We start from the raw sequence: 23,013 nt of genomic DNA on the forward strand, positions 1-23,013 counted from the left end.
CTTCATTTCCAGCAGTAAAATTGGCTCAGGAATTTGCTTTGGGATTTTGGCATCCGGGCATGTTGTTGAGTAGCTGAAAACAAGAAGTTGCTAAAACAAGCATTTTGCTGGACTCCTTTGAAATAAAAGGTTCTAGGATTATTATTAAGCAAACAGAATCTTAGAAGTAAACCTAGATTTTTCATTGATAATCGGCGTAGTTAACTTTTTCTGACATTATGACTACTCTAAGGGCCCATTCTAAAACTATCGCAATAGTTTCAAGTTGTGTGTCTATATACTTGCCTGCTGATTTCCCCCTCGGTTTCCACTACCTTAATATTCTTGCTGCAATTGTAGAAATGTGCTTGCTGTCCTGTAAGGAAGTAGGAGAAGGTTAAACGTCAGTAGAATTTCTTAACTTCTGACCTTGGATTAACTAAACTTTTTTTGCTAATGTGCAATGAGTTTTTTTCATTTTGTAAAGAATGATAAACTTTAAGATAGTTCATATGCTATGGAAATACTTGTGCTCCCTCTTTAGTTAATGTAGAATTGTTTGATGACGCAGGAGGGTTCTGCAGGACAAATAGCTTGCTGTAATTCCTAGTTCCGACTTCAGTTTCTCTAGTCTGATGTGAAATCATCACAATTGGACTAACGGGATCCCAAGTCAGCAAACAGTTGTTTGCATGATACTGTGTTACTATAGAATCATAGGTACTTAAATTTTTATTTCTCCTTTACTAAGTTGTGCCGCTCCAGTCTAATCTGAACTTTTAAGTTGGTATCTCAGTCTTCCCCCCCTCTATTTTTTAATTTCCTTTATTTCCCTTTCTAAACTAATAAGCAGACATGCAATTGATGATGTGCTTATACCATTTCTAAATTATACTGTAGGTTTTGCAAGTAGTGCACTAAGGTATTAGCCAGTGCATCAACCAAAAAAACCTATTGCTAGTTTGTCTGAACTAAAATACAAATAAGTATAAATGCTGAGAAATAGCAGACTTCAACTTCAGTAATGCTTTAGTAATATTGTTCCTGAAATAAGCAGTATTTTGGAGGATGACTTCCCTTTCTGCTCTGTTTTACACAGCGCAGTTTCACGCCCAAAAGCAGCATAAATAGCGGCTGCTGCTTTTCAGCTGCTGGGTCCTTCCCCCCCCCCCCCAAAAAAAAAGCTTTGGTGGGTTTTATGAGAAAAATACGTTTGGCCCCACCTTTTACGGAGCTATCTCCTGCGCGACACGTCTCGGCTGTGACTATTACCACCCCGGAGCCCATCAAACCCAGCGCTCGCCCACCCGAGAGCCCCTTCCCGCGCACGGGAGGGCATTTCAGCGCCAGGCCGCACGGCGGACCCGTACCGAAACCCCGCCCTTCCCAGCCCGCCGTCACCGCAGCCTGCGCATGAACCGCGGCCCCTCTCCGGGAAGGAAGGCGCCGGTTGCCACGGCGGGATCCCTGTGGCCACGGCGGACCCCTTCCCACGGAGACCGCCGCCCGCCGAGGTCAACCGAGACCGTGAAGAGACCAACGGGGTGGGCGGGGCAGCCCGCGGCACCTCCCCCGCGCGTGGGAGAGGCCGGCGCGCCCGAGGGCGGGGGCGGGGCCCGCCGCTTCCTCCTCCTTCTCCGGCGGTGGTGGTGGTCAGCCGCGCGCTCCCCGCCCGCCCCTGCCGCCGCCTGGGCGGCCCTGCGCCTTTAAGGCAGGCCGGTCCCGCGTCACGTGTGAGGGGAGTGTAAACAGGAAGCGGCCGGCTGGCCGGCCGGGTAGGTGGGGTGGGTTCGGTTGAAGGTACCGTTTGTGCGGCGGGTGACTTGCGCCGCGCGCGCCGCCGCCGCCATGAGCCGCGAGCCGCCGCCGGGGGAGGAAGAGGCGCCGGGAGGAGAAGGCGGAGGAGACGGAGAAGGGAGAGCAAGAGCCGGGGAGGATGGCTGCTACTTGGCGCTGTGCGCGCGGCCCGTGCACTTCGAGAAGGCCAACCCCGTCAACTGCGTCTTCTTCGACGAGGCCAACAAGCAGGTGGGGGCGGCGGGGGGAGGCCGTGCTCCGTCCCCGCTTCTGACAGGCCGCAGATGAGGGAGGGGTGGTGGTGGTGGTGGTGGTGTTTGTCGACCGGCGACGGCTCGTCGCCTCAGGACGTCGGCCCACCCGCGGGCTGTGTAAGGGAGAGCCGCTGCCGTGTGTGGGTGCCCAGCCCCCGGCCTGCCCTGGTGGGCGTCTGAGCAGAGGGAGCGGCCGGCGGGTCCCCGGGCACCCCCTCCGCGCCTCGCAGGGCTCTGCAGGCTGGGGTCGCGGCTTCGGGCCTGTTTCCTCAGCCGTTCCCGCCGCTGCTCTGTTGCCTCTCTGAGGAGAGGGATCTGGAGGCTCTCATGCCTTGGTTTGGTGTCTTACCCCTCGGCTGCTGAGCATGGGGCTGGTTGTTCCCCTTCTGTGGAACTGCTACTTGCTGCTGCTGGGTGGCTGGCTCCAGGACCTGTCATCTTGCTAGAGGCGATAGAAATTTCTTTTCTCAAATGCATCAACAGATCTTTTAGGTTGAATTTCACCTGCCTTTACTCACTGCCTTAAAGTCTTTCTGGAGTTCTTCAGTCAGCACTTTTTTCTATTCCAAATGTCCCAACATCACTGGCAAACTTTGTCACTTCACTGCTAGTTTTGTATCTCTGATTTTTTTTTTCCCCTTTTCTATTCCTAAAGTTCAGTATATTAATAAAAAATAATATTTGTAGCTTTACTTGTAGCTCAGACCTGAGTCAATGCTTTGCTTTTCGTTTCTTGGCTTTAGTTCTTTTAAGCATCTTTCTTCTTGATATCCCTGTGGGCTTCTGAGTACTCAACTCATAGCTAAAAGCTCCACAGTCTGTCATGAGACTTATATAGATGTGGACGCATTCCGCTGTCTAATTCCCAGAACTGTTCTGTGACCTCAGTGTTCACAGAACTGAAACGTTCAAGCTTCTTCATATGAATGGCATGGTTTTGACACGTGCGGTGTGGACATGATCAATGGCATATTTGGACAGGGAGGAGTATTTCTGAGATGTTTCTTGCTGTTGCACTCTGTTCAGAATTATTGGTGTCTTTTCTCTTTATAAACCATAATCCTTTACTTATATTTTGAGGGCCAGTTGAAATAAGATTACTTAAATGGGCCTGTCAGAAGACAATATATCGTAGTGTGGATGTGATGTAACTGCACAGAAATTGGTTGTTAAGAGCTCATTTGAAAGAAACTTATTTTCAACTGTAAATTTAATTCCCCATGTTTTCTTGCTGCTCTGAAATTGTTTAATTTCCACCGTGTCTCTAAATCATTTGTAACTAGCATTTCAATGACAGTTTCCCACATGAATGACCTTCTGAGTGATCTGTCCTTGCTATCTTCTCATCTCACAAAAAGTAAGAGAGTGTTGCCTTCACTTTCTATCTACGTTGATACTAAAAGTAGTTAAACTATTTATTTATCATTCTAGTAAGGCTGTGGACTTGCTTGCAATTTATAGCCTTGACACCTGTATTGCATGAGCACGCTGCAACAATAGCATAGCTAATATTACAAAACAATATATCTGTTATTCTGAGACCTGATCTGGGTGTCTAGTATTTCTGCACTTACCACAAGTACAAATAAGGCATCTGCCTGACTTTCTTCTTCTAAGCCAGTTAAAGTTAGTAACAGCATGACTTTTTTAATGTTCTCTTATTCCAGCTTAGTAAGTGGTATAGCTGTAGCAGGTTCTATACATATATATGTAGAGTTGTGCTAAAGGAATTCTTTAAGTTGCTAGTGCAAGTTGGCAGAAAGTTCTTAGGTACACACAAAACTGCAGATTACTATTAAACTATTCCTATCTAATAACATGTTCTGACAAGATCAAGCCTCCGGGTCATTGAGTTACATCTTTTCACAATCCCCAAGGTTGTTTTTTTTTGTTTTAAACAATGCCCTGATGTCTCACATACTTTTACTAGTACGTGACATAGGAAAATACAAATATAAAAATAAAAAAGAGAAAGCTTATACGAACTTTTACTCATTTAACTTGCCCAGTAGTTCAGCATATGCCTACAAGACTGTTACAGTACCATTGGAAACCTGTCAACTCTAAGTAAACTTGGAACTCCAGAGGAAAGAATTAATTATTTACTGAATCTCAGTGTGAATTGGCAGATCTGTGAAAGAATAAAAATTGTGTGTAGTAAAAAAATTAAAGGTATGGATTTAAGACAGAATGTTAAGGTTATGATTTTGAATAAGCTACAAATGTGTTCAAAATTTTTTTATAGGTTTTCGCTGTTCGATCTGGTGGAGCCACAGGAGTTGTTGTTAAAGGTTTGGAGGACAGAAATCCCATTTCCTTCAGGTAAGGCACCTTCATCTTTGTTGTCTTGGGATAGAATTCTGCAGTCTTAAAATTGTGGGATATTTAGTTCTGATCTACTGTAACTCAGGCATAAAACTTATAAGTAGTTGTCATCATCTTTTGATTTTGTTTGTAGAAAAAATCTTGCAATTAAGATGGCATGCTTTGCCCTCATGAATTTATAGTCTTCTGGGGGGGGTGTATTTGTCTATAGCTTCTTTTTTTTTTTAATTAAAGCATTTTATAAGGAATATATATAATAGTTTGGGTTGGAAGGGACCTTTAAAGGTCATCTAGTGCAATGCACCCTGGGATGAGCAGGTACGTCTTCAACTAGATCAGGTTGCTCAGAGCCCCATCCAACCTGACCTTGAACGTTTCCAGGGATGGGCATCTACCACCACCTCTCTGGGCAACCTGTGCCAGTGTTTTCACCACCCTCATTGTAAAAAATTTCTTCCATCTATCCAGTCTGAATCTTCCCTCTTTCAGTTTAAAACCATTACCCCTTGTCCTATCGCAACTGCTAAAACGTTTCACAGAGTCATGGAATGGTAGGGGTTGGAAGGGACCTTCGGAGATTGTCTAATCTGACTCCCTGCTAATGTGCTCTAGGCAATCCTGCTTTAGCAGGAGAGTTGGACTAGATGATCTCTAGAGGTCCCTTCCAACTCTGATAATTCTGTGATTCTGTGATTCTGTAGGTTCGCCTGGAGCAGGCTGGACAGGAATGCATCCAGGCAGGTTTTGAGTATCTCCAGAGTGGGAGACTCCACAACCTCTCTGGGCAGCATGTTCCAGTGCTCTGTCACCCACAAAGTTTTTCCTCATGTTCATATGGAATTTCCTGTGTTCCAGTTTGTGCCCTTTGCCTCCTGTCACTGTGCACCACTGGAATGAGTCTGGCCCCATCCTCTTGACACCCACCCTTTAGGTATTTGTAAGCATTGATGAGATCCCTTCTCAGTCCTCTCTTCTCCAGGCTAAACAGACTCAGGTTTTTCAGCCTTTTCTTGTAAGCGAGATGCTCCAGTCCCTTGATCATCTTCGTAGCCCACTGCTGGACTCTCTCCAGTAGTTCCCTCACTCTCTCCATTAGTTCCTTCACTTTCTTGAACTGGGGAGCCCAAAACTGGACACAGTACTCCAGATGTTGCCTCACCAGGGCAGAGTAGAGGGGAAGGATAAGCTCCCTCAACCTGCTGGCCATGCTCTTTGTAATGCACCACAAGGGCACATTGCTGGCTTATGGTCAACTTGTTGTCCACCAGGACACCCGGGTCCCTTTCCAGCAGGTCAACACCTAACCTGTACTGGTGCATGGGGTTATTGCTCCCAAGGTGCAAGACCCTATGCTGTTGAAGTTTGTCCCCATCTTTCTTATAAGCCCCCTTTAAGTACTGAAAGGCCATAATAAGGTCTTCCTGGAGCCTTCTCTTCTACAGGCTGAACAACCCCAACTCTCTAAGCCTGTCCGCATAGGAGAGCTGTTCCATCCCTCTGATCATTTTTGCGGCCTTCCTCTGGACCCGCTCCAACAGGTCCGTGTCTTTTGTGTGCTGAGGGCCCCAGAGCTGGATGCAGTACTCCAGGTGGGGTCTCATGAGAGCAGAGTAGAGGGGCAGAATCACCTCCGTCACCCTGCTGGCCACATCTCTTTTGATGCAGCTCAGGATACGATTGGTCTTCTGGGCTGTGAGCACACATTGTTGGCTCATGCCCAGGTTTTCTTCCACCAGTACCCCCAAGTCCTTCTCCACAGAGCTGCTCTCAATCCCTTCATCCCCCAGCCTGTATTGATACCAGGGGTTGTGCCGAACCAGGTGCGGGACCCTGCACTTGGCCTTGTTGAACCTCGTGAGGTTCACATAGGCCCACTTCTCAAGCTTGTCTAGGTCCCTCTGGGTGGCATCCTGTCCCTCTAGTGAGTCAACTGCACCACTCAGTTTGGTGTCATCTGCAAACTTGTTGAGGGTGCCCTCAATCCCACTGTGTCATTAATGAAGATACTAAACAGTACTGGTCCCAGTATGGATCCCTGAGGGACACCACTCATCGCCATCTGGACATTGAGCTGTTGACCACTACCCTCTGGATGTGACCATCCAATCAATTCCTCATCCACTGAACAGTGCACCCATCAAATCTGTATCTCTCCAGTATATAGGGAAGGATGTTGTGGGGAACTGTGTCAAAGGCCTTACAGAAATCCATATAGATGACATCCATAGCTCTTCCCTTGTCCACTGATGTAGTCACCCCATCATAGAAGGCCACTAGGTTGATCAGGCAGGACTTGCCCTTGGTGAAGCTATGCTGGCTGTGTTGAATCACCTCCCTGTCCTCCATGTGTCTTAGCATAGCTTCTAGGAATATATATATATATGTATGTATAATATATATTCTGTAAGCAGCTGGGAGGCATCTCACAATAGCTAGCCCTTGTTCTCATGGAGGACTTCAACTTACCAGATGTCTGCTGGAAATACAATACAGCGGAGAGGAAACAGTCTAGGAAGTTCCTGGAGTGTGTGGAAGATAACTTCCTGACACAGCTGGTGAGGGAGCCAACTAGGGAAGGTGTGCCACTGGACCTGTTTGTGAACAGAGAAGGACTAGTGGGTGATGTGACGGTTGGAGGCTGTCTTGGGCATAGTGATCATGAAATGATAGAATTTTCAATTCTTGGAGAAGTAAGGAGGGGGGGGGTGTCAGCAGAACTGCTATGTTGGACTTCCAGAGGGCAAACTTTGACCTGCTTAGGAGACTGGTTGACAGAATCCCTTGGGAGGCAGTCCTGAAGGGCAAAGGAGTCCAAGAAGTTTGGACATTCTTCAAGAAGGAAATCTTAAAGGTGCAGGAGCAGGCTGTCCCCATGTGCCAAAAGATGAGCCAGCGGGGAGGAAGACTGGCCTGAGTGAACAGAGAGCTTTGGCTGGAACTCAGGAAAAAGAGGAGAGTATATGACCTTTGGAAGAAGGGGCAGGCAACTCGGAAGGACCACAAGGATGTCATGAGGTTATGCAGGGAGGAAATTAGAAGGGCGAAAGCCCAGCTAGAACTTCATTTGGCTACTGCAGTAAAAGACATTATTTCTATAAATACATTAACAACAAAAGGAGGGCTAAGGACAATCTCGATCTTTTATTGGATGCAGGGGGAAACATAGTGAGAAAAGATGAGGAAAAGGCTGAGGTCTTAATGCCTTCTTTGCCTCAGCCTTTAATAGTAAGGCCAGTAGTTCTTGGGTTACCCAGCCCCCTGAGCTGGAAGATGGGGATGGGGAGCAGAGTAAAGCCCCCATAACCCAGGTGGAAATGGTTAGCAACCTGCTGGTCCACTTAAATGCATGCAAGTCTGTGGGGCTGAATGGGATCCACACAAGGGTACTGAGAGAGCTGGCGGAAGTGCTCACTTTCCATCATTTATCAGTAGTCCTGGCAAACCAGGGGGGTCCCAATTGACTGGAGGTTAGCAAATGTGATGCCCATCTACAAGAAGGGCTGGAAGGAGGATCTGGGGAACTACAGGCCTGCCAGCCTGACCTCAGTGCTGGGAAGGTTATGAAACAGATCATCTTGAGTGCCATCACATGGCATGTACAGGACAGCCAGGCCCAGTCAGCATGGGTTTATGAAAGGTAGGTCCTGCTTGACTAACCTGATCACCTTCTATGACAAGGTGACTCACTTAGTAGATGAGGAAAAGGCTGTGGGTGTTGTCTTCCTAGACTTCAGTAAAACCTTTGTTTCCCACAGCATTCTCCTGGAGAAACTGGCTGCTCATGGCTTGGACGGGCGTACTCTCCGCTGGGTAAAAAACTGGCTGGATGGTCAGGCCCAAAGAATTGTGAGTGGAGTTAAATCCAGTTGGCATCCAGTTACAAGTGGTGTTCGCCATGGCTGAGTATTAGGGCCAGTCCTGTTTAATATCTTTATCAGTGATTTGGATGAGGATATTGAGCACACCCTCAGTATGTTTGCAGATGACACCAAGTTGGATGGGACTCTTGATCTGCTTGAGGACAGAAAGGTTCTACAGAGGGACCTGGACAGGCTGGATCGATGGTCCAAGGCCGGTGGTATGAGGTTCAACAAGGCCAGGTGCCAGGTCCTGCACTTGAGTCACAACAACCCCATGCAATGCTACAGGTTCGGGGAAGAGTGGCTGGAAAGCTGCCTGGCAGAAAAGGACCTGGTGGTGTTGGTTGACAGCTGACTGAATGTGAGCCAGTAGTGTGCCCAGGTGGCCAACAAGGCCAACAGCATCCTGGCTTGTATCAGGAGTAGTGTGGCCAGCAGGACTAGGGAAGTGATCATCCCCCTGTACTTGGCACTGGTGAGGCAGCACCTCGAATACTACATTCTGATTTGGGCCCCTCACTACAAGACAGACATTGAGGTGCTGGAGTGTGTCCAGAGAAGGGCAATGAAGCTGCTGAGGGGTCTAGAGCACAAGTCTCACGAGGAGCTGGGGTTGTTTAGTCTGGGTAAAAGGAGACTGAGGGGAGACCTTATTGCTCTCTACAACTACCTGAAAGGAGGTTGTAGCAAGGTGGGGGTTGGTTCCTTTTCTCAAATAATAAGCAATAGGACAAGAGGAAGTGGCCTCAAGTTGCACTAAGGGAGGTTTAGATTGGATATTAGGAAAAATTTCTTCACCAGAAGGGTTGTCAAGTGTTGGAACAGGCTGCCCAGGGAAGTGTTTGAGTCACCATCCCTGGGGTATTTAAAAGTCATGTAGATGTGGTACTTACGGATGCGTTTAAGCGGTGTACTTGGCAGTGCTAGGTTAATGGTTGGACTCTATGATCTTAGATGTCTTCCACCCTAAACGATTCTACGATTCTACATGTGAGAGAGTGTGGGGATTCAAACTTGTGATTCCTACTGCAGCAGTGACTTATCCACTGATGCAGTTTATCAAGTTAAACAAAATGAACTAAATTTAAGTGTGTAGAGAACTGTAATTTCTGAATTTCAGGCCTGTGATTCAGGTACAGTGTTTCCTACGGGTACGTTTCTTGCATTCTGTTTCATGTCTAATCTAAATTGGCTTCTTTTATGTCTTCCATTTCTTGTGGATTTTTAATTTTCAAAGTCTGAGAACAGTGCTTCCAATGAAACTGCTTTGTCTTTAGAAAACTATTTTATATATGCCTCTGTTAAGCATGATGTCTCATTGAACTCTGCTGTCCATACGTAAGAAGTATTCTTTTACTCAGAAGTTTGCTTCAATCGACATATGGATGAAGCAATTTGTAGTTAAGGTGTGTTTACTGTGGTCTGTCAGGCATTGCATAGGGCCTGTCCTGAAAGTTGCCGTTTTCATTTGACTTTTTTATTTGACTGCCCTTGTCACAAATCCTGATGGAGCTGAAAATACTCAGTGAACTTCAGAAAGTTCCACAGTTTTCCTGCTTGACTATCTAGCTGTCTCTTTGCCTGGAGTTAATGCATACTGGAAGTAGAACTACCTTATTTATGCAAATTGTACTGATGCCTCTTTGTTAAGAATACATTTATTTTTTTTTTAATGGTGTGAAAACAGCCTCACTCTCCCTTTAACATCAGAAATTCTTCTAGAGGATGTGTCCTAATGGAGAAGCAAGTAGGCTTGTGTCAATTAGCAGTAGTTCTGGAAGTAAATGAGCTGATTGCAGGACGTCGGTGAGTGTCACAGAACTTCAGACTCACTGGGGCAGAACTGAGAACACCAGTTTGAATAGTCCCACAGTCTTCCAGTTCCATGTCATAGGCCAACAGAGCTGAGCATTTGTAGTAACTTCAGGTACTAATTTGTGTGACCTTAGCCATGTTTCTGTAACAGATGTGTTCAGAACTTCTGAAGAGTGAACTGCCGTTATCTTCCTGTCTGAATTTTGAATCCTATACTTGTTAGGCAACATCCATAAGTTGTATTCAAAAGCATTTGTGTTACACTTTTTTCTTCTGTCATTGTCTTTTTGATGGTGTACTACAGACTTCTGTAAGAAACTTTTAGGTGATATTTCCATAACTTCTTTTTCATTCTGTACAGGATGGAAGACAAAGGAGAAGTGAAGTGCATCAAGTTTTCCTTGGGGAACAAGATACTGGCTATGCAGAGAACTTTGAAGAGTGTGGTAAGGAACCTACACCCTGCAGATAGGGAATTGGAGCTGGAAACCTACTTACAGTACCAGAGTAGAAGCCTCTGAGACAAATATTCAAGAGGTCCGGTGGCTAACATCTGCTGTAGTGAAAGTTCCTCTATCGTCCTGAGAGGCTGAACAGGCAACATTGTTGTCTTGCTAGTGTCATCATTTAAGAAAAAGTGGGGGGGAGGGAGCCAACTTCTATAAAGAATTCCCTGGCAGGGGTGAAGGGGAATATAGTAAGTCAAGTTTTTCCTCTATGTTATCTCATCCAAAATAATTTGATAAACTAATATCTATTCTCTTGTATGTATGTATCTTGTCTGTGCTTTGTAATTGCTAATACACTTCATGGGTGTTTTTGCAGGATTTTTTGAATTTTATTCCAGATAGCCCTCAGGTAGAATATACACAGGAATGTAAGGTGAGTTAAGTCTCTCAAGCCTATATGCTTAAGTAAAACTCTAATGTTAGTTACTCTGGTGGCCTCTTCTCTACAAAAGAACTAATTGAGATACCTTCCAAAACACTAACATGAAGTAAATGAGATATGTAGTCACTACTACCTATCTGAATTGAAGTAAATGAACAGGTATTAAAAATATCATAAAGAACTTCGTGGTCCAGTCACTTTAATTCTTTCCTAGAAAGGACTGTAAATGCTGTGGAGGCAACAAATGTCAAGGTTTGAGAAGATCAAGAGACAGAGTGCTGATGATGCAATAATAGTAGACAGTAATTATACTAATGCCAAATATGTTAATGTGGGTGTTTAACCCTAATTTCACTGATCAGTGATAGTAAACTATTACTAGTTTGCATACGATGTTTGGTATTTTTAAACAGCCCTTGTAATTTTTTTTATCATTATTTTACCAGAAACAAGTACATTGTCATTGTTTGGTACTTTCCAACTTTTAACTAAGATAAATTACATTTTGGGGTAATAGAACGCTAAAGTAAATTTTTAAACATCTGATTTGCATGGATCCCTTTATTCCTGTAGACTTTAAAGCTGAAGTACTCTGCTTCATTATTTAGGATTAGGTGTTCGAGTAAAGCATTCTACCAAACTGCTTATGATAGTGTTCTGAGTGAAGTCATGGCAAATACTTCCACTTAGTTCTTAATTTCTGTCAACAGAAGGAACCCGCTTTTCATGTCAGGAATTGGTTGAATTGGTGGTATGATTTGAACCAGAAGAACTTGGTTGTATTTAGGGCAAAAAGAAAATTTGGCTGTGTAATAAACTTGTAAGTCTTACATTCTACCAAAACTTCAGGTCATACAGTAGTTGTTTTCATACATAATTTTGGAAGTCTTTACAGAAGTAGCTGATGTGTGCTGGGTGTCTAGTTGGCCAAAAGTATTAACTCCAGTGATTGGATAACTAAATTGCCTTTGGTCTCGCATTCTTCATTTAGTAATATTAGCTTATCTGAATAGTTAATTTTTCCAAGTAAAAGAGTGTTTGTTTGCTTGTTTGTTAAAAGACAAAGAATGCCAATATTCTAGGATTCTGCTGGACAAGTTCTACAGAAATAGTCTTCATCACAGATCAAGGAATTGAATTCTATCAGGTAATACAAATAACTCCTCCTGTAGGATAGACGTATTTAGAGATTTGAAAATGTAAATTTGTGTCTGTATCTTTGAATTCCTTTCTTCTAGCTCTCTGATTGAGAAAGCACTACTTAAAAAAAGAAATTCTGCTGTTTTGTTGGCAGACTACAATTATTTTTCTTTGAGAGGAATACTTTTTGGGGTAGGGGGAACTTAACACTAACAGGTTATTTAGCACAGCTAACAAAGACTTTGTATAAAGGAGTACTGAATTAAGCCTTGAGAACTCTAGATTGATAGGTGGTCTTGGCTTGTATGGGAATGAGTATCTAGATCTAATGTCAAATATCACTTCACACAAAACAAGTCACCATTGGGGAGGATGTGTGCATGCTTAAAAAGCAGTAAAGAACAAATAATTGACTAAGATAGTGATATCCTTCTGCAAATTGTCAGCTTCCTCCTATGTTGATCTCTGCCCGAGTTCCTCTGTGTTATGTGTAATTACCTTTGCATTTGATTTTTGGAGAAATCTAATTAATAAAAGCCCTTTCTGACATTCATGATGAGGGATACTGTAAACTTCCTCCAAAGTTGTGCACTTCTCAATAGTTCCACTCCTGGAGCAAAGACATGGTGTTACTAATAGCTAGTACTAAAGTACGTAACTGAAAAAGCAGCATTATTTCCTGCTGATTCAGGGAGAAAAATATATTTGGCTCCTAAAAGGATTATGAATGTCAACCCTGCAGGTAAAAGCACCAAATAAAGTAAGTGTGAAGAGAAGTTATTTAAGCCCTTAAAATAAAGAGAATAAATTTATATACAATCTTAGTTCTTAGAAGACTAAGGAAGCTGGGGAGTGAAGGCAGCAAAGATATTGTAATAAGTTTTTACTAAAACGTCACTAGTTGCATCAAGCTAGGTGTTTTCTCCATTATGGACAGAATTTATACCCAGACCTGGATGAGGGGGAAGAGTCAGCGCCTTTCAACTCATTAGAATTTGAGGAGGATTTGGTGTGCATTTCCTTAGCTACAGTAAATTGTGGCCTAAGCTGTAATTGTCAAGTTTCTGATTTTTAATTCTAGCACTTACACTTCACTGTTTCTCACTTAACATTCCTAGCTACTGTGTAGTACCATTATGCTGTGGGAATCCTGATGGTAATATAATTCTAATATTCTGTGTTTCCAGGTATTACCAGAGAAACGAAGTTTAAAACTTCTAAAGAATCAGAGTATTAATGTCAACTGGTACATGTATTGTCCCGAGAGCTCTGTTATTCTTCTATCGACCACTGTCCTTGGCAATGTGCTGCAGCCATTCTATTTCAAGGTAAAGGGATATGTTCCAAACTTTTCATTTTGTGTGCTTCTGTTTTTTTAGGCTGCTTCTTCACTTAAATATTCCATTGCTTTTCCTGGATTTCTTCCAAGAGGTGCATGTGTTCACATCCTTATATGACAATAAGGATGAGAGGAAATGAGTTCAAGGAGGTTTAGATTGGATATTAGGAAACATTTTTTTCACTGAAAGGGTTATTAAACATTGGAATAGGCTGCCCAGGGAGGTGGTTGATTCGCCATCCCTGGAGGTGTTTAAAAAAAAGGGTAGATGTGGTACTTAGGGACATGGTTTAGAAGTGTTTTTTGTCAGGGTAGGTTAATGGTTGGACTTGATGATCTTAAAGGTCCCTTCCAACCTCAGCAATTCTATGATTCTATAAGTGAAGGACAAAGGGTAGCTCCTAGGTCATGGCTTAAAATTAAGTAATTTGCTCTTTCACGTGTCCTCTTTGGAAAGAGGTGTGTCCAGCTAATGTTGGACAGTTGACCTTGAGAAAGGGGAAAACAAAAATATTAGTGACCCAATATTTGACAACTTAAATAGCTTTCAAGGGATCTTTTTTTTTCACTTAAATAAGTGTGTGTATTATTTAATTTTACTATGGGCACTTGCATTGTGTAATGTGTTAATATAGAAAAATTAAGGGCCTTTCACTTGTGATTATAACTACAACCTCCCAAATGTGAGTCGATGAATTTGAAAAAGAGATAAAAAGGTAGTGCTGAAGAAACAACTATTGTTCTGAACATGAGAGTGCTTTGTTTACAGTATGTGTTTCTCATAGTGTTCTTCTGTGTGGGCAACACTTAAGGTTACTGGGAAAATATTTTTCTTTTTGGCTTGGAAAAAGCATGTAGTAAAAATTAGAATCTGTTTTAAGTTAATCATGCAGTAAGATGATTTAAAAAATGAGGAAAAGAACTACAGAGTCTGTCTTGCTTCATTCAAAGGATTAGGAAGACTTCTCTGGTAGTCTAAGGGAAGAGATTAAAAAGAAGCTTGTTCAAATGGGTTTCCTGCTTTGATCTTGTGTAGGGTCTGTATTGGATCCTGAAATGACAGGGCGGCTAGGTGGAACTTACTAGCCTTCACACCTTTTTTTTTTAAGGACTTATGTTAAGGAGGAGGAAGCATGACCTTTTGTGTCAAGTTGTAGCTTGAAGCGAAATAATTTTTTACTTTGTGTTCAGAAGGTAATCTTTAAAGATTTCCTGAGAAAGGTACTGTATTAAAAGTCTTTGAAAACAGAGCTTTAGCAAATGATATATTTCTGTAGTGTTCACACTTTACACTCAAGAATGAGTTAATGAGAATGGGAAGTGAATTTCAGTAGAAGTTTTGGAAAGTCTGAAAACTTGATTAAATATAAATTCTATGGGAAAAGAGGAAGAGGAGAGAGGAAACCTTGGGCAAGAGCAGGAATATAGTCTGAGCATAAAGCAGATTCTGGAGTTAGCAGGAACAAAGGAGATTGTGACTGGTAGGTGGTACTGATATTTTCCCCTTCCCAATAAGCAGTTATTTAAGAGTTGGAGCATATGGAAGAGAGAACTCCTGTTTGAGATCTCCAAACCAGTTGTAAATAGGATCTGCATACAAATTTGTCTTGACTTGATTAAAATTGAAGTGTTTTTCTAGTTGAAGCTGGCGTTATAAAATCAAGATGATAAAGCTGCTAAAATTATAATACCAGAAGTACGTGTTTATGAGCACAGTAGGAAAAAAAGTGTCAACCCTTTTTTTTTTTTTTTTTTTTTTTTTCCGGCTTTCATTATTCTTCACCTCATGGGGGTGCTATTGGTGCAGCGTTTGATTAAAGGTTACTGGCGACCTTTCTGTTTCAAGTCTTAACAATGGATTTCTTTGGGTTTTTTTGCTGTTTAACAGAGTGGAACAATGTCAAAACTATCAAAATTTGAAATCGAGTTACCTGCAGCACCCAAGTCCTCCAAGCTCAGCCTTTCTGAAAGAGATATTGCTATGGCTACCATGTAGGTATCTAACAAATCAAGCCTTTCTTGGAAAAGTATGACAGTTTGGGGATGCTAAGAAAAAACAAGAACATTAACATGGTTGCACTTGTTTCTTGTTTTAGCATTGCTACTGCTTTAAAGTACTTCAGTTACTGCCTTGAACAAAGCATCTAAACAACTCCTCTGGGCCAAAGCAGGAAGGGGAAGCTAACTGAGAATTCTCGCATGAAGTTGTTCTCGATTAGTACAGAAATTTTGAGAATGCTTAATTTTTGAATTGATGTGTTGGTAGAGTTGTCATTAGATGCCTAACTTGCATCAGTATAGGCAGTGCATTTTCATTTATCAAGTGTTGTTTTAGTCTTCCACTTTTAATTAGTTGATCACTTGACTTAGGTAATCTCACATCTGTTCTTTTAGGATAAAATGTGTGGCTCTAACAGACTAGTAGAGCTCTTATTTGAAACTAATGCTTTAATCCTGTTGTCTTATTAGATATGGACAGCTCTATGTTCTCTATTTGAGGCATCACTCAAGGACTTCCAATAGTACAGGAGCAGAAGTAGTCCTCTATCACTTACCAAGGTAAGAGTAGAATGAAGAACACTAGTGGCAATTCACACGTGTGTAAGAGACATCTGCTTTTCTTGTTTAAACAGGCTTAGTGACCAGTTCTTCTCATCTCTTTCTGTAGAGAGGGCTCCTGTAAGAAGACACATATTTTAAAGCTGAATAGAACTGGAAAGTTTGCACTTAATGTTGTGGATAACTTGGTGGTAGTACATCATCAGGATACTGAGGTGTGATTTATCTTTATTATGTTGTGCCTTAATTTTTAAAAGCTCTGGGCAGATTTTAATAATGATGCCTGTTAGCTCTAGAAAATATATTTGCATGTGCTTAGCTTTTCCAAAAGCCAGAGTATTTGCAGGAACAAAACCATAAGGGTATAAGAGATTCAAAACTATCCTTTCACTTTGTTGCGCTAACATTTATTCAGGGGTGTTGTTAATGCCTGTTTTTTCCTACGCTTATTTTTTTTTTCTTCTTGTTAGTTTCCTATGATACTTTGCTGCTGCACTGTGTAGGCTTTTAAGGCATTATACGAAGAGCTAAATTGGATACTAAGTTATTTATCCCAAAAACCTCTGTCACACACATTTGAATGATATGTTTCTATGACACAAACTTATGCTCCTTTAGTTTGAAGGCCTGGATCTACAAAAACTTCTATGAACACAAATGATCTTAGACATATGGTAGCATAAGTAAAACTTTCTTGTCTGTAGTCTCAGTAGCAAGGCTTGATCAGCGTAAAGCTAAAATGGTACTTTGCTCAACTTGTGGAAAGTCTTTGGCTTCTTGTATTAACTTCTCTTAGGCAGCTTCAAGAACTGAAGCATGTTATCTCATTAGGATGATTAGTTGATGTTTCAGTTATAATTAATGTTAATTCTCCACATTAGCGTTTAACCCAGAGCACTTATTCTCCAGCTATATTTTGGTCAAGCTATAAACATGACTATATAAACACAGAAAACAAAATCAGACTGAATAGGATAGATACCAATAACTGAAGTCATGTTTCATTAGCGCTGGAATTGAAGCTAACTTCCACTGTGCAAGGCTAAAAATGTTGTCCATACTGGCTAGAAGCATTAGTGACCTGAGCTGAACAAGACTGAATGGTAATAGTATGAGGATTTCATAGGAAGAATCAGAATTTTCCTCACAGTTTCTAGCATTCATAACTAAGCAGTGGATTTGACATAAATCTCTTATACACCCTTTTATAAGGCAGAACGAGAGAGAGCTTTTACCAAGGCCTGTAGTGACAGTTCAACAGGCAATGGTTTTAAACTGAATGAAGGTAGATTTAGATTGGATACAAGACAGAAATGTTTTACAATGAGGGTGGTGAGACCAGGGACCAGCTTGCTCAGATAAGTTGTGGATTGCCCGATCATTGGAAATGTTCAATGTCAGGTTGGAAAGGGCTTTGAGCAACCTCATCTAGTGAAAGATGTTCCTGCCCATAACACATCCCTTCCGCCCCAAACCATTCTACAATTGTAAGGGACAACACAAGATGGAAATATGAAAAGCAGCCTGAATACATGCAAATGGGTGGTAATTCACATTTGTGAATACTAATTTCTTCTTCTTAATTGCAGACTTCAGTTATATTTGACATCAAGCTAAAAGGAGAATTTGATGGGTCTACTACCATCCATCAATTTGTACTTCCGCCTCGATCTATACAACCCTATCAAATACCTGTAGCAGGTAGAACTACTCCATGATAAATACTCTCACAGTTATCAAGATTATTCAAATGTAACAGCTGGTATACAAGAGCATTTCAGTTTTTAGGATGCTAGTTACTAACATTCTATTATACGTATTTAGGTGAGTGAGGAAAGAAGGTAAGAAGGAATTGAGCATAAACTTGTGTTCCAAACTTGTGCCTATTGCAGAAAACTAAGAGTTGCTGTTTAAGGTGCATACTTCCCATAGTACTTTGCTTTTACACTCCAAAGTTGTGGTTGTCTTTATTTTTTTGGCCACAACTATAAAAGCTAGTGTATGTACGCAAAAGCACTTCATGCTTTTCTGGCTTAAGTCATTATGTGACTTAGGAAGTTAAATAATAAAGAGACTGAAAGTCAATCCAAGCTTAGAATGAAGTTTCGGACCAGTTTAGAAGCAATGCTAAGATCCATGTCAGGACTTCAACACTTGGTCATCTTCTTGGATTATCTTTCTGTGCTCCTGTCCTAGAAGCATAGCAGGTAATTAGCCTCAAGCTGGAAGTAGCTACAAGTAGTCTGAACATAGTTCATATGGCAAAGCAGTGTGGTTCTCTATAGAAGAGAAAGATGCTTCTATAGGAATGATTGTACCTTAAAAGCTCTTTAACATCTGAATTTTGAAGTCACTAATAGCAACTATGACAGATAAATCTGCAGGTGTAGGTTTATATGAAACAAGGATTAGGATCAGAAAGTACAAACCAGTCTCACTTTTTAAGAAACTAAAGTCGTTACATATAAATACAGCAAATGGGGTCTATGTATTTAGAATTATAGTACTGGAGATGGAATATTTCTGTATGCATGATTTCACTTGCCTGAAAAAAACAAAACGAACATGCTTTGAAGAATTTGCCTTCTCAGTGTCAGACTTTCTTTGTAGAAGATCTGGCTACACAAATGGGTGTACCTTTTGCCTGCAACCTGTAGGACTGCTAGACATGTTACAATCCATACTTGCCTTTTCAGTGTAAGACTGTATTTTGTTAGTGTAGGACAGCTGCCAGAGTACTACTGTTCTTCACCTGATGTTAATTTTTCTACAGGTCCAGCCTCTGTGACAAGTCAGTCTCCTGTTCCATGTAAACTCTGTATCCTTTTAAGACTCTTGCACTTGTAGAGTATTTCTGGAGCCTCATTCTACATACAAGCATGGAAGAAGCTTGCATTTGTTACATCAACCCATTAAGTCCAGCTTTAGCTGATAATGCACATTTACTTCAAGACAAAATAGTATGCTTTGTAAAGACTGTAATGCTTTCATAGTTCTAAATATGGAAATCTAGTATAACATAATACCACATTTCCTGGTCATCCGAGATGCATGTATGAAATTACTGAACAGTACATCATGAAATTGAGGATATAATTCCAAGAATATAGTTCAAGACCTTGCAAGAAAAGGTGACAGTAAACGAAAGTATGTTAATGGGATCTGCTTCAGTACAGTAATGTGAATTTAGTAGCAATGGTTTAGAATCATGTTAATATGGATGTTAGAACTTTAACATTTAGATTCTTCTTCTTGGATTGTCTTTCAACCTGATATTATCATCAGTGCAAGTGAAGGTAAGTGGTGACCTGTTTGACTCAACTCTGCTCAGTGTCAAAGGGGGCTAGATACCTTCAGTGCACAAAGCAACTTAAAGGGACTAAGCAGATGTTCCTAGTAAGATGACTACTCCTGGTAGCGATAACTGAGGATGCCCATATCTTTACTACAACTTTTCAGGGGTAACGCTGCTATAAAATGTAGATTGAGGAAGGCAAATAAGTCATAATCAAGATGCATTCTTATTTAAGGTGGAAAAGTTGGACGTATAGGCTATACTATATAAGGCAATTCACTTTTTGTTTTACTCCTTCAAATCAAGGTTACCTCTGGAGTCTTCAAGTCAAACTTGAACCTGTAGTAAACCTCTTGCTAGATAAAGGAAAACTAATGGATTTCCTTCTCCAAAGGAAAGAATGCAAAATGGTTATCTTATCTGTATGCTCTCAAAGTAAGTTCATGTATTTTGTCTGTATCTTGAAAGTACACTTATTTATAAATGCTCACACAAGTTAATTGGACTGTAAAATGTCATTTGCGTAGACTACCCTCAGTCACCATTCTAAAGGAATTACATAACCACATGAAACAATTTAACTCCCCCACTTCCCCTATTTAGTTAAAATACATCTGACAGAACTGAAAGTGCTTCTCTGAAGTTTAGAATCGAGTTTTGAGTAGGGATCACCTTTTGAATAAGGCAACATTAAGCCCCTGGTTATTTCTCCTCATAGTTCTTTTTTCTTTTTATCTTTTCAGTGCTCAGTGAGCCAGAAAGGGGATCACTGTCTGTGATTGCAACTGTTTTTGACAAACTGAATCATGAATATAAGAAGTACTTGGAAGCTGAGCAAAGCTATACTATGGTAAACCATGTTAGCTACAGCAGCTTACAAAGACAGGATGATGCTATTTGCATTTCAGGTTGCATCATGGTGAAGGCAAAATACCTGCTCTTTCCTACTTCGGAGATCTAGGCCTGCCCCCGGGTCCTGGCTGCCTCAGGCTCACAGAAGGTGGTCTACTGTGCAAGGTGCACTAAGACCCCCACGTAGCACTCTGTTTTGGCAGATGCTGCGTAGCCCATCTCCAGCATGACAAGTAACATACCCCAGTGCTTGAAAGCAGAAAGAAGGTAGAAGCTCAAAAAGCAATTTAGAAACTATTTTGATAGTTACAGGTTCCAAACCACTGATTTTATGGCACATCATACCACTGCATCTCATAATTACTTCTGTTAAAATACCAAGTTCAAGCACTAACTCACATACTGAAAATCCTTCTAAAGCTGAATGCCTGTGTCATCGTAGTAAGTTTGAGTCATCTCCTGGCTTTTAGTCATATAATAGCAGCTATATTCATAAAACTTTTAAAAACAGTTTTAGATCTAATACTAAAGCCCACACTGAACAGAATGCATCTAGAATGACATGACCATAGGTGTTAGTTTGCTCAGTAACAAAATATGTGCATAATTATGTTCCTAGTGAAAACCAGTCCCTATGCAGATGAGACTGACTAAAACTGTACTACAACACTACAGTTTTCTTTTAAAAAGGCTTTCTTCTTGCAGGTGGTAGAAGCAGGCCTGAGTAGAAGTAATCCACTCCTGAAACGTCCAGTCCGCACTCAAGCAGTTATTGACCAGTCTGACATGTACACACATGTTTTATCTGTATTTACAGAGAAGAAGGTAAGTTAATTTTAAGTGCTAGTTTGGCAGCAGTCTCAGAGCAGCAAGCTTGTCTGCTTGAAATAGCCTGCAGAAGGCTTTATTGTCAGGATTAGGGTATTTTGATGCCCATTTTTACAGGGTTGTCATTACCAGGGGAAGCTATGCAAGTTCCACCTAACACTTTTCTTTCTTGTCCAGGAAGCACCTCATAAGTTCACTATAGCAGTCTTGATGGAATACATTCGCTCTCTTAACCAGTTCCAGATTGCAGTTCAGGTAAAAGTACTTACATGCCAAGTGTATTACCTCACTCCATGGAATTACATGGAGTTTCAGAGCAGTCTTGGTCACACATCCAAGTGCTATACAATACTACCTTCTAGTTTGTAAAAACTGGTATTGAAACATACCTTTGATGGTCTCCTTCCTGCATTCACAGCACTATTTGTATGAGCTGGTCATCAAAACCCTCGTTCAACACAACTTGTTCTACATGCTCCATCAGTTTCTGCAGTACCATGTGCTCAGTGACTCAAAACCTTTGGTATGTAAGACAAATTGCTTCAATAAGCTAGTGGTGGAGGTAGGAAGCCTTCAGAATTTTAAGGTTATTTCTGCTTTTGCCCTAGGCTTGTCTGTTACTGTCCCTGGAAAGCATTTACCCTCCTGCACATCAGCTCTCTCTGGACATGTTAAAAGTAAGCATTTCAGACTATAGTAACTCCGTGTCACATGTGGGTTAGACTTGTCAAACAGCTTACCTGACTGAGCTTGAAGTGACTAGCTAGCATCTCAGTCATTTGTTAGAAGCATAGTCTTACAGCTGTGATTGACTTCACAGAGACTTTCCACAGCAAATGATGAAATAGTGGAAGTTCTGTTGTCCAAACACCAAGTTTTGGCTGCCTTGAGATTCATCAGGGGCATTGGAGGACACGACAGCATTTCGGCCCGCAAATTCCTTGACGCAGCAAAACAAGCAGAAGATGACATGCTTTTCTATACTATATTCAGATTCTTTGAACAAAGAAATCAGCGGTTACGAGGAAACCCTAGTTTCACACCAGGTAAGCAATGAGCAGTTAGACCAAGATACTCAGTCACACAAACAGAACTAAGACTTGTTTCACTTCCAATCCAGCTGAGCCTGTATTATATGATAAAACCCTTGGTGCATTCTAGCCTGTATTTTAGACTTCCTTTAAGCATAGTTCTAAGGTTAACTTGTTTTACTCCTTTTTATACTGCACCCAGGAGTAGACAGACCGAGCCAAACAGGAACTTGCAGATTAAGCTAACCTGTTTGCTTAGCAGTTGCTTCCACTGCTTAGTTTAGCAAAGCCATTATCTCTAATTAGTGCTTTCTCCTGAAGCTAGGAACTGGGTCTAGAAACCTGTGAGCTCAGTTGTCTGGTTCCAAGGATTACAAAAATTCCAGGCCTGTTTTATACTGCAGTTTCTCTCACTTTAAAAAAAAAAAACCACAAACTAAACTGCTTGCTCCAGCAACACGTTCTTAACCAGCTAGTTTATAGCCACAGAATCCCACTCTAAGATCTTGTATCTCAACAGTACAGAACTCTTATGGATATAAATCTGCTGGTTAGATACAGGAACTAGATCAGACATCTGCTTCACCACAAGAATACTTGTCACAGGACTAGAGATACCTCAGTATTCTACTGCTTTAAAATTGTTAAACTCCCTTACTCAAAGGCATTAAAGATAAGGTTTTGAGTTAAGTGAAACTATGCAATCTTGCTTCTCAGTTTGAGTTTTAAAAAGTTAATGTTAACTTTTATTCTGCCCTGCCTTAGGTGAGCACTGTGAAGAACACGTCGCCTTCTTCAAACAAGTTTTTGGAGAACAAGCTCTCATGAAGCCCACAACATTCTGAAAGACTCTTCCACTGAAATGTATAAACTTAATTTATTGCATTTAAGTAGATTTTTGAACTACAAAATTGCTATTTTATAATAAAGTATATACAAGACATTTTGGCAAATAGTACTAAAAATATTACAACTTGTGATGGCTTCCCCCTAAAAAGAGACAAAAATTGCATTGACCTGCATTTAAAATTAGTGTCAGTAGTTTAGC

General features: G+C 41.4%; 1 protein-coding gene across 1 annotated transcript; it reads left to right on the forward strand.

Annotated features, from left to right (window-relative positions):
• The first annotated feature begins 1,646 nt into the window (after positions 1 to 1,646).
• Positions 1,647 to 22,848, forward strand: RMC1 (regulator of MON1-CCZ1). Its single transcript, XM_082499124.1, has 20 exons — positions 1,647 to 2,007; positions 4,276 to 4,352; positions 10,392 to 10,476; positions 10,856 to 10,912; positions 11,982 to 12,068; positions 13,249 to 13,389; positions 15,289 to 15,392; positions 15,870 to 15,959; positions 16,069 to 16,174; positions 17,549 to 17,660; positions 18,733 to 18,777; positions 19,202 to 19,255; positions 19,561 to 19,689; positions 19,998 to 20,104; positions 20,812 to 20,931; positions 21,112 to 21,189; positions 21,353 to 21,457; positions 21,543 to 21,611; positions 21,755 to 21,980; positions 22,731 to 22,848. The coding sequence occupies exons 1-20, from the start codon at positions 1,828 to 1,830 to the stop codon at positions 22,808 to 22,810; spliced, it is 2,052 nt and encodes a 683-aa protein (XP_082355250.1). The 5' UTR covers positions 1,647 to 1,827; the 3' UTR covers positions 22,811 to 22,848.
• Positions 22,849 to 23,013: the final 165 nt, after the last annotated feature.

The sequence above is a fragment of the Vanellus vanellus genome (genome assembly GCF_965231255.1).
Source record: "Vanellus vanellus genome assembly, chromosome: 2".
NCBI lineage: Eukaryota > Metazoa > Chordata > Aves > Charadriiformes > Charadriidae > Vanellus > Vanellus vanellus.

Bases quoted from the DNA above. Each gene is read 5' to 3' on its own strand.
- RMC1 (XM_082499124.1), top strand. From the start codon at position 1,828: ATGAGCCGCGAGCCGCCGCCGGGGGAGGAAGAGGCGCCGGGAGGAGAA. The intron at 15,393-15,869 runs GTAGGTATCTAA...TTGTCTTATTAG, and splicing joins GATATTGCTATGGCTACCAT to ATATGGACAGCTCTATGTTC. The intron at 20,105-20,811 runs GTAAACCATGTT...TTCTTCTTGCAG, and splicing joins CTGAGCAAAGCTATACTATG to GTGGTAGAAGCAGGCCTGAG.